The 12,086-nt window shown below is 42.6% G+C and overlaps 1 protein-coding gene across 4 annotated transcripts in view; it reads right to left on the bottom strand.

Moving 5' to 3' along the window:
• The window catches only part of CCDC171 (coiled-coil domain containing 171), a 111,001-nt gene that overhangs the window by 51,442 nt on the left and 47,473 nt on the right, over positions 1–12,086 (bottom strand). For all 4 annotated transcript variants that reach the window (XM_089674757.1, XM_089674756.1, XM_089674758.1 and 1 more), the window contains 2 exons: positions 11,461–11,564; positions 1,250–1,339 (listed from right to left, as the gene is read on the bottom strand). In XM_089674757.1, coding sequence (XP_089530883.1) covers positions 1,250–1,339; positions 11,461–11,564 — 194 coding nt within the window. The remainder of the gene's footprint in view (positions 1–1,249; positions 1,340–11,460; positions 11,565–12,086) is intronic.

The raw sequence follows: 12,086 nt of genomic DNA, 5'->3' as shown, positions 1-12,086 counted from the left end.
ACAGAGGTTGGAGGGAAAGAAATGATCTGGCAACAAGACTAGAATTCTAACTTGTAGCTTGAAGAATCCCCTCCAGAACCCATCTGTCTACAACATGACCAATCTAGTAATATGCAAACAGATGTGGTTGTACCGCACATGGAATCAGGTTTCATAACAGAGTTTGGGTGCTTGGGCTGCAAAGAATGGTTGGTCGGGGAGGTGGCAGAAGATTTGGTGGAGTTGTCATGAGCGAAGGAGCCTGAACCACAAAAAAGACATGTAGCATCATAGCCCATTCAGACAGCGTCTGGAACACCAGAGCTGAATCAAGACATGGTCCAAAATAAGGCACCTGAAAACAGTGTACATAGAGTGTGCAGTATGTGACCTGGCTATGAAAGCTGCAGCTATGCCATCTCTATGAGGGAGAGGAGTAATAGGACCAATCCATGCCCATCTACTACTGGGTACCCGCAGCAGAACATGTGGGAGTCTGACTGGTGAGATTCCCCTTAGAGTGGCATTAGCTAAGACTGTCCTGAGGCAAACGAGGGACTTGTAGTTCTCCAAACAATGACATTTCCAGGTGGGCAAATTAAGCACCTTTGATTCTATATGATCTAGATGTCATCAGCCAATACGCAGGGCCACGATGGAAGAACCTGGTCCAACCGTTATACGCATCCACTGATGGTACAAACCTCTCTGCAGGGCTGGTTGGCGATTCTGGGCGTTTACCTGGATCTATGATACCCGGCATGTCACCCAGCACCGCAGTTGAATGAAGACAAAAACAATCCTTGAGCTGTCCACAGGAACAAAGTCCATCAACTGGAAACAAAATCAGTCAAGAACAAAAAATGAAAATAATAATAAAAAAAAAAACATTAGGTAAAAAGTCCTCTCTTGCAAATGGAGGGTTTGGTCACCACCAGAGGGCCATTCCTTAGGAGTCCTTTATTCTAAGTTGTACCTAGCATCCTGCTTCTAAAGGAACTTATCCATGAGAACATTTTGCTGTGTCCTTCAATGACCAATAAAGAAATATTAATCTTTGATATAAGGTTGCATTTAGAACTGAAAAATACATTTCCTGAAAATACTAGTCATAAAAAGGATAAGGAAATAATGTTTGGTTGCTGCTTTACTGGTTAATTTTAAGTGTAAAGAGCAAGTAAAGGCAGAAGGATCAGAATTGTTACTACAGGTAATTGTTCTATTTATAATGATTCCATCCAAGTGGAAAAGACAACAGGATAATGTATACCTGTAGGTTATTATGCAAAGATTGTATCATCTGATTGGATGCATTTACTTTATCTTTCAACTCTTCGCAGACATGCTTTGTGTTTTCCAGCTAAAAAAAGACAAGTAAATCAGTAGCATTAGTAAATTCTTAGCAATCCTAGATTATTTTGCCATGGACATATACCCTCAGTGCCTTTAATGCAATTAATAGCAGCGCAAATATCCAAAACAGCCATACATTTTCATTTTGTCAACTTTGTTATGCCATTTAGGATCATATAGGTTACATACAGGCTACTCTACAAAGCACATTGATATTATAACTCAAAATTAACTTTGCACTTTCAGACAAGTGTGCTTATTCTTTTCGCCCTTGTCCCGAGCTAATCGCTTCCACTTTCAGGGATGTTCAATTTATATCGCTTGACGCTCAGGACATGTAGTTCTGGGCAGGTAGTTTTTTCTAATCTTTAGCCCTGCTGCAGGCAAGGAGCAGGGCTCACCTGTCAGGTGGAAGCATTTAGTGCCTGATTGCTTCCACAAAGCCCACCACAGTGCCAGAAAACAATGCTCAACTCCCCACTCATGCGCACCTGCCCCCACCCGCTATGTCTCCTGGGCTCCGCTTGCCCATCTGCGAGCCCGGGACTGGGACATGTCCGCTCCCCTCCCCTTCTTGTCCTGACAGATTTCCTAGCCATAAAGGCATTACACCCAATGGAGCACTGGAGGAGACATGCATGGTCTTTTAGATCCTGGATGTCTGAATAAAGAGAACCTGTACCAAAAATGATGCGATGAAAAAAAAATAATTTTTTTTTAGCTGTAAAAAATTTAATTTACACCCAAGCACATAACCCCTGCCCCCAAAAATGTTGAGGCTCCTCACATATATGCACATACAAACATAAAAGCACACGCTGGGGCACCTATGCATGAAAATGTCAAGTTTGTTGCCATTTCACGAGCACACGTAAATTTAAGGTTTGATGATGATGATGGATGATGGATATCTATTTACATGGTGCAAGCTCATCTTTTATATTTTACCCAAACAATAGGTCAACTTATTGCTTTTTGGGGACCTAAAATTAACATAAGTGTATTTTTTACTGACATTTTGGGTTTTCCTAGACCTTTGCGGTAATATTGTGTGACATAAAAAATTGGAACTACCACCATTTTATTCTCTAGGGTGTCCGCTTTCAGAAAATATAGGTTTGCTGGTTTTGCGTAATCTTTAGGCCTAAAGTGAGAAAAAGATGCAAAAAGGACTGGAGAGAATGGTAATGAAAAGGATAGAGGATAAGCCTGACACTCTCCTTTCCTGATGAGCACCCAATCAGTGCTCATTACACTGCAAGGTCTCTCCCCTCCCTGCTAATTCACGGGTGCAGTGCCGAAGACAGGCAAGGTGAGGAGGAGATAAACAGCTAAATCTTAAAATATATTAAATGTTTAAGTCGCCATAAAGCCTCTTTTGTAATTAAAAGCCCCAGACATTCCTTAGGCTTCATGTACACTAGCAGCTGCTAGACTCCAGTTTAGGAGCTTTTGCCATTTTTTTGCCAAAGCTCCTAAACTCAACTCCATAAAAGCCTATGTGTCCATGTACACTTTTAGCAGAGTTTAAGAGCTGCCACTTATAGGTGAGGTTAAACCTCCCTCTCCTGAACGCAAAAGAATCGCGTTCAGAATAGGAACGTTTTGACTAACAACCACGGCGAAATGCGGAAAAAATGCGACAACCGCACTACCACTTCTTTTGCTGCGATTTGCGCTTACTAGCGGTCAAAGTAGGCTCGTGTACAGGAAGCCTAAAAGCACTTCAGATTTAAATACAGTTTTGGTTAAAATTTTTCTCTTTTTTTTTTTTTCTTTTACAAAGAGTTTTATTGTAGATTAAGCAGAGATAAACATTCGGAACACAGATTCATTGACCAACAAATATGAATTGTACTGTGTAATTGGGAGCTAATTCAAGGCATGTATTGGTAGAGGCATAAGCTTTAACTTATTGTAAAAGTGCTCTAGAGGAGAAGACGGGGAGAGGGGTAGGAAGGAAACGATTAACAAACCTTTGAGGGTCAATGATAATGTAGACTCTAAGAGGGAGTTTTGCTACATCAACATATAGAAAACAGGAGAGGCATGAGAAGAAGCCGCTCCAAATAATAATATATATTCCAGACCTTGGGCTCATAAAGAAATCCAGGTTGCATAGGTAGTATTGCAGATGTAGCAGATAGAACAGTGAGCACAATCAGTACAATATGCATAAGAACAGATTAGACAAGAGATTAGAAATAGACAATCAGTGAAAAGACACGGTCAAAGAGGAAAAAAAAAAAAAAAGGGGACTCCGAGGTAATCACAGCAGAATCAATCCTCATATCGACAGAAGGGACTGGTCGAATCTCGATGGTTGGGCTATATCCAGCCGGGGACGCCAAAAACTGCAGAATTTTTGTATGGGTATCCAACAATATAGCCGTCAGTTTTTCATTAACCATTATGAAGTTCCTCGAAGCTGAGGAGAGGAGTCTTCCAAGCTCTCGCAATTGTCAATTTAGTAGCCATAAATAAGTGTGATGCCAGCTGCCGTTCAGGACGGAGAAGGCCCTCCAGTGGTTTAAATAGAAGCGCTTCGTAAGGGTTACGCTTAATGTCTGTGTAAATCATAGTGCGGAGGAGAGCATACACCCTAATCCATAATCTGCTTACTTTAGGGCAAGTCCACCAGATGTGGGCCATGGTGCTCAATTGTTGGCATCCCCGAAAACAAACCGGGGAATATGTAGGGATAAAACTAGCTAGACGAGCAGGCGTATAATACCATCGATAAAGAATTTTGTAGGCAGTCTCGAGAATAATGACATTCCTAGAACATTTAGATAATGCTTGGGTCATGGTCCGCCAATCCTGTTGATCCAAAGTCCCCCCTAATTCAGACTGCCAACGCTGATGATAGGAACGAACCGGAGGGGTTCTATAAGAAATAATGAAAGAGTAAATCAAGGAAATCAAACCCGGAGCATGGGGTCTATGTCTGCACTGGCTTTCAAAGGGGGACAGACGATAAGGTCCCGGATGCGTGCGTATTAGTGTATTAATAAAGTGACAAAGTTGAAGGTAACCAAAGTGTTCCCGCAGAGGAATATTATAAGAAGAGCGCAGAGTTTCAAAGGTAAGTATTCGAGTGGGAGATAGGAGCGAATGTACATCATAAAAACCATGCGTCTGCCGCCAGGAAAACTGCCTGGGATTGTCCCGACCTGGAGGGAATAATGGGTTATGCAACAGACGCAACAACGGCAGGTAGGCAAAAATAAGAAATAAGGTGGGCAGAAATAAGGCCAGCGGAATATTTGTGGGCACAGCGGAATATTTGATAGAATCCCAAAGACGGAGCAAGAGCGTCAGTGTCCGTCTAAGGGTAGATGGACGTTGAGAGATAGGACGCCATGGCAAGGAGGAGAGCGGTATTGGGTGGGAGTCCATCAAATCCACAACAGCCCACAAGGGGAAGTGGTGAGATGCATGAATATGAGCTAGGGGGGGCAATATTAGCTGCCAGATAGTAAGACTGGAGATTTGGGACAGACAACCCACCCTCACTCCTTTGCGCAAATAAGATATGTTTACTAATTCTGGGTCGAGAAGAGCTCCAAATAAAGGACAAAAGTTTTCGCTGATGGATACGCAATATATGCAAAGGTACTGGAACTGGTAAAACACAAAATAGATACAATAATTTAGGGAGATAGGTCATACGGATCGCATTAATTCTGCCGAACCATGAAAGCGGGACATGGGACCAGGAGGACAATAGCTCGGTCAGCTCATGAAAGACAGTGGGGAAATTAGCCTGGTACAGTCTGTCATATGTCGAGGTGAGCTTAATTCCTAGATATGGTAAGGCCGAGAGCCACTGAAAAGGGAACGATTGTTTCAAAGTAGTCAAAAGTGATGGTGGGAGGGTAATTGACATAGCTTTTGATTTGGCAGTATTGACGTAAAGACCCAAAAGAATTGCAAAGGAATCGAGAACCGCGAGTAAATTAGGCAAAGTAACCCCTGGATTCGAGATTGACGATAGTATATCGTCTGCAAACAATTTATGTTGGGAGCCCGCCACATCAATCCCCTTAATATCAGGTTGCATACGAATGGCTTCTGCCAAAGGTTCCAAGGCTAAGATGAAAAGTATAGGGGAAAGCAGACAACCTTGCCTAGTGCCTCTGGCAACCGAGAACGTAGAATACTCAAATCCATAGTATTTAAGCTTCGCTTGAGGGGATGTGTATAGCAAAGAGATCCATCGTAGGAACGAAGGACCAAAGCCAAAAGCGATGAAGGACGATAGGAAATACGGCCAGGATAAAGTGTCGAAGGCCTTGATGATATCTAAGGATAGGAGCATATCGAGTTGACGAGTATGGGCTAATAGTTGTAATTGTAAAATACATCTAATAGCGTCTCCGGCTTGTCTGTGGGGAACAAATGCCACCTGGTCCCTTTTGATTAGACGAGAAAGGAAGGAATTCAATCGAGTGGCCAAAATCTTGGTAAGAATCTTCATATCGATATTAATAAGAGAAATAGGCCTATAGTTTGCCCAGGAAGAGTGATCTCGATCCGGTTTAGGGATCATAACCACATTTGCGGTTAAAGAATCCGGGGAAAAGTTCGAACCTCCCTTCACCGCGTTAAACATAGCGGCACAGTGAGGAGCGAGCACGTCAGCTAATTTGTTATAGTATAGTGCCGTGTATCCATCTGGACCTGGGCGTTTGCCCGTCTTCAGGTCTGCTATGCATTGCAAAACCTCAGATATTTGAATATTACGGTCCATCAAGTCCTTATGGGCCAGAGTCAAAGTAGGCAGGGACGGACGAGATAAAAAAATCAGAAATGGACTGAGGGTCAGCCCGTGTAGGATCAGTGTCAAGTTTGGCAAGTCGATACCGGAACTCTTCCAAAACCGCTACAGGATTGCTTGTAAGGGTATTGTGACGAGTACGTAAAGAAATCGGTTTGGGATGATGCGTAAAAGAACGTAATCTACGGGCCAACATAGAGTCCGGTTTGTTTGCTTTACTATACCACTTCTGGCATGTCCAACGTAAGGAGCGCTCAGCCTCATCTGTTAGGCAAAGATCCAGTTCTAAAACGAGCCTGATCCAACAATCTACGGTTCGATGGGGTAGGTGACTGTTTAAATTGAGCCGATGTGAAAGCTAACTTTGATTCCAACTGACACTGTTTAAGCTGCCTTTCCTTCTTTCGCCGTGAAGCTATCTGGATAATATGTCCCCTAAGAACTGCCTTCCCATAACTGCTTCCCATAACGTTACTGAAGAAGAGACAGAACCCGAGTTTAATTGGAAATATTCCTGAGATTTACGATGTAGTTCCGCCTGAATCTCCTTCAGCGAAAGCAAGGAGTCATTCATTATCCACGAAGAAAAGGCCGGCCTACATAGAAGAGATTGACAGACCACCAAAATAGGCTCATGATCAGACATTTATAATTGTGTTTGCTGTTGTTCTCTCTTCTCCTGCTTTCTTATCTTGCTCACTCTAAACTTTTCTACCTTTTCTTTACTCATTCTTTCTGCTGCAGTTTGAATTACCCCCCCCCCCCTTTTTTTTATATCTCTAAGCCATGTCGTTGTTTAGATGTGTATCCTTCAATGCGAAGGGACTAAATAGCCCTAAGAAGCGAGCCATGGTCCTGTGGGAATTCTGGCGTCTCAGAGCGCAAATTGTGTTTATACAGGAGACCCACTTTTAAACAGACAAGTCTAAATTCTCCAAGTTTCGATTCCCCTTATCATAGCACTACTTCTGATTCGAAGACGGAAGGGGCGAGTATCCAGTAATCTTTTATTGATCAGTATGTCGACCCAGCGGGTCGCTACAAATTCCTTAAAGGAGATCTGGAGGGGCGTAGAGTTACCCTGACTTCAGTCTATCTTCCTAATCCGGCTCGATTTACGTATCTAGAAGACATACTGAATAATTTACATAACTTCATGGAGGGAGGTGTAATTTTGGGTGGTGACCTAAATTTGGCTCTTGACCCCCTTTTTAATACGTCGCAATCTTCTTCACATTTGTCCTGTGTCTTCAACATATCAAGAAAGCATTGGCGTCTATCAGATTGGTGGATGTATGGCATATTTTACATCCTAACGACCGGGATTACTCTTTCTATTCTTTCCCACATGACAGTTATTCCAGGATAGATCTTTTTCTCACCAGTCTTTGCTTCCAGGCGGTACTCCGCGCATCGATAACCACCCAAACTATTTCGGATCATGCGCCCGTTACTCTGGATTTGCAGATGGGTTCGGTGCGCTCTACAGCCTGGTCGTGGAAGCTTAATGAGTCTCCGATGAAGGAGGGCACTCTTTTAACTGAACTTACGCGGTCCCTGACACAGGTTTTTTCAGATAATGACACCCCGGAGGTTGCTCCCACCCTTCAATGGGAATCACACAACTGTGTCATGCGTGGCGTGCTTATTCAAAAAGCATTGGAGCTAAAAAACAATCGACTGGCCCTGCTTTAGAGTCAGCTGAACGTGGTGGCTACTCTGGAGCAACCCATAAAAAATCCTTGTCGCAGGTGGTGGCGGCTGAGTTACGTGTTCAGTGGAGTAAATTAGCGGAACTGCTTCTTCACGACACTAAGAACAAATTACTGAGAATCCATCGGCTGTTCTATGAACATGTAATAAGCCGGGTAGATTGTTGGCGTGTTCCCTTTGAGAACTCTCCCTTAGAAGCTATATACCATTTATTGACAAGGGGCAGGGACAGCGCTGTTATTCCTTGCAAGAGATTGCAGAGGCCTTCCAGTACTATTACTCGATGCTTTATAATCTGAATGCAGAGGCGAATTGGAGAGTATTTGATTGATTCCGGTCTACCCTCGATCTCTCCGGCAGAGACAGTCTGAGTGCTCCAGTGTCATCTGACGAGTTTTTATGTGAGGTTAAGCTCCTTAAGCCCCAGAAAGCCCCGGGGTCGGATGGTTTCATGGGGGGGGGCGCGTACTATAAAGCGTTTGTGCCTATCCTAGCACCTAGATTTGTGGCGGCCTTTAACTCTATTCTTGAGGGACATTCCTTGCCTTTGGACTCTTTGTGGGCTCATATAGCTGTCATTCCGGAGGATAGGGATCCCACCCAGTTCAAAAATTATAGGCCCATCTCACTCTTGAGCACCGACCTAAAAATCTTTACAAAAATCCTTTCACTTCGGCTGTGGCCTCTCCTTCAGGAGATAATCCATCCTGACCAGGTGGGTTTTATGCCATCTAAGGAATCCAAGGACAATACCACCAAGGTCCTGAATGTCACTCACTGGGCTCATTCCCAAAAACTCTCCATGTGTCTGCTTTCCGTGGATGCGGAGAAGGCTTTTGACAGGGTGGACTGGCTTTTCCTGAAGGAAACGCTCAGACATGTGCGAGTGGGAAAGAGATTCCTTACTTGGATCGACGCCATCTATTCTCACCTTTTAGCGGAAGCCAGAACCAATGAGGCCACCTCCACATATTTTTCCTTGGCAGAAGGGACACGTCAGGGGTGTCCCTTGTCACCCCTGATATTCATCTTGACTCTAGAACCCCTTTTGAGACATCCGAATGAATCAGAATGTTAGGGGTATACCCATGGGCTGGACAGAACACAAGGTGGCGGCCTTCGTTGATAATCTTCTGTTTTTTTGTTGCAGCCCCCCGATGTCACCTTGCCAAATCTTTTGGAAGACCTGAGCCGCTATGGATCTCTCTCTAATTTCAAAATTAATAGTCATAAATCAGAGTTTCTGAATGTCTCTATATCCGAGTCTAGGTTTCGATCGATCTGCGCTCCTTCCCTTTTCAGGAGGCTTCCTCCTTTTTGTCCTATTAAGGGGTCAAGATTACCCACAATGTAGATCAGATATTTAAGGCCAAATTTCCCCCTTCCCTAAGGGCTATCACAGCAGGCCTTCACAAATGGGCCGATTTGGCTCATTAGTGGACGGGTAAGAATGCAACACTTAAAATGAATATCATGCCCCGACTTTTATATCTCTTCCAGACACTTCCAATAGCGATCCCTCTATCATTTTTGAAGCAGGTGCGTGGTGCCTTTTTGCGTGTCATTTGGGCAAAATCTCTTCCACGTATTTCTCACTCTACTTGTCATTGCCTAAGAATCAAGGAGGGATGGCTTTCCCAGACCCAGTTCATTATTTCTGTAGGATCCTAGGATCCTCACCTGGTGTAGACAATGGGTATAGATGGAGCAGTGTTTCATGGATGCTCCTCTTCACTGTCTACAGTGGATGGATCTTAGCAGACTTCCAGCCTTCAAAACCCACCCTTTAATAGGAGCTACTCTAGGAGTCATGAAATTATGCGAGGATGCTCAGCTAGTGCGTTCTACAATTTCCTGATTATATCCTGTATTGGGAAACCCTTGTATTCCGCCGGGGATCTCGGATGGGAGATTTCTGCCTCTCTTTTCCAGAGGAAAATTCCATCTTCGGGATTTCATGGCTGGTGAGCAGATGAAGGCCCCAGTGGGAATACAGCGGATGTTTGTTCCACCCTTAGACAATTGGAGATTACAGCTACTCGTTCATTTCTTGTCCTCCCTGACCCATAGAGGGATAGATCTGGGACCTAATGAATCTTTTGAGGATCTTTGTGTTAACCCTGATCCTACTTCCCAAGCAATCTCGTTGGCCTACAATTTGCTTAGTCAACCGGCTGACTCTTTTGTGCCACCGTATCTTCTTAAGTGGGAGGAGGAGCTAGGTAGGACTTTCTTCACTGAGCAGAGACACCACATTTTGTATTTTGCCCATCTCTCCTCTCTGTCGAGCAAATACCAGGAGTTGGGATACAACTTGCTCACACATTGGTATCGGGTCCCGGTCATTTTACATCAGATCTATCCAGAGGCAACAAAGATCTGTTGGCATTGTGGGGAGGGGGGCAGCTTGTTCCTACATATATTTTGGTCCTGTAGAAAACTAGCCACTTTTTGGTCACAAGTTAGAGAGCTTATTAAACGCTTGACAGATTTTGACCTGGGGGAAGACCCAGCTAGGCATCTATTGCTCCATTCTGACTTCTCCAGCAAACGTTACAAGAACTCCTTATTTGTAAATCTGATCAATACTGCTAGTGCTTGCATACCATCTCTGGAAACAGGAGGTTCCCCCTTCTACCTCCATGTGGCTGACTAGAATTGAAGAAATATACAATGGAAAGTATGATGGCTGCAGTTCATGGACAGGAAGACAAGTTCCACCAGCGGTGGGTCCATTGGTCTCTCTTTACCTGTTCTAGTGATTATGAGTCCCTGCTACGCTCAGTGGCTTGAAGTCCCTTCTCTACCCTTGTCTCGCTGTTTCTGTTCTTCACTCTTTTTCTTTATTCTCTTCTACCGTTTTTTTTTTCTTCTTTTCTGCATATGTGGATAGGATGCTGACCTCATTTGTTCAGTTTTGCAGGCTCACCATAAAGTTATGCTTCTCAACTTACTGCCTGATACAATGTTGTCTTGCTGTTACAATTGATTATATATCTTGAATGTTTCTGGGTTGACACCTATTTAGGTGGCATCCATCTCACTGTTTTCTGTACTTCTTAAAAAATGTTTTTTTAAGAAATAAAGAATGTTCACAAAAAAAAAAAAAGTGTCTCAGGAACAACTGTAGACAGAAAAAGTAACTAGAATTTTCTTTCCAGGAGACGGTCAGCAATTATGGCGTCCAGATTTCTTCTGGTCTTAGTTTAGATTATTAAACGTGTTTGCCACAAAACATAAAAGCTCTTGATAACTGAACCATTTACTACTTAAACAAGCAGAATGGAAATATTAGTAATAAGATAGTCTGTATAAAATATTTGAAACCAGCTACACAATACTATTGACAGAATATTTATACCTAAAACATATGTAAAATGAAGAACATACAGCATAATGTCTGACAAGACCAAATAATCTGAAAAGCCCAAGTCCAAAATGTTGACTAAACCTATAATTGAAATCTTGTAATTTAGCAATTCAGGCCATGTCCAAAGTAAAATCAATGACAGGTATGATTTCTCTTACAGAAAATTGTCTCAATTGCCACACGCCAGACCTTTGAAATGAGCCAGCAAGTAGAGCTATAGTGGGCCAAAGGCCATGTATTTGGAGCCAAAACGTGGCAGAGTTACCTCATTAGATGAACTTTGCAGCTTGTTCTGGTAATCTGTCAAGGTATGCCTTAAAGCCTCAAGAACAGCAGGCCTGGCAGGTCTAAGGTTATCATTGTAGGTCCCTGAAGAATACGAAAATGTAAAATTACTAGCAGGAAATTGCAAAATGACAAGACGTGCTTTAAAAATGTAATTATAAGAAGCAAATGTAAATGCAGTGACAAAGTACTTATGATTTTGTCTTTTTAAGCTGCTATATATACTAGTTTTTGTTGAATTGTTTTTTTATGATAAAAAATTACTAAATATTTCTTTCCATGTCTTGGGTTGTTTTTTTATCTGTGGCATTCACAAGAATCTAAAGGCATATGGGTAATGAATTATCACAACTATAATGAATAGCAAATTTTAAGATAGTCAATGAAACATATAATATTTATGGGTTTTTTTATGAACAGCCTAAGAAAGATAGATCCTTACTTGAAACGGGAGGAAAAACTGAAAAATTTGCCCTTTCACAGAATTTTACTACACACCAACTTGTATACAGTTAAAAGTATACATTTTGGCTAGTGTCCTACTTTATCTATTTTTTCTACTTTTCTAATCACACAGTTAGACTTCAATAAATGCATTTGTTTCTT

This window comes from Staurois parvus, unplaced genomic scaffold (genome assembly GCF_062004578.1).
Source record: "Staurois parvus isolate SC_StPar_1 unplaced genomic scaffold, SC_StPar_1.0 ptg000012l, whole genome shotgun sequence".
NCBI classification, from domain to species: domain Eukaryota; kingdom Metazoa; phylum Chordata; class Amphibia; order Anura; family Ranidae; genus Staurois; species Staurois parvus.
This window is presented reverse-complemented; position numbering and strand designations above follow the sequence as displayed.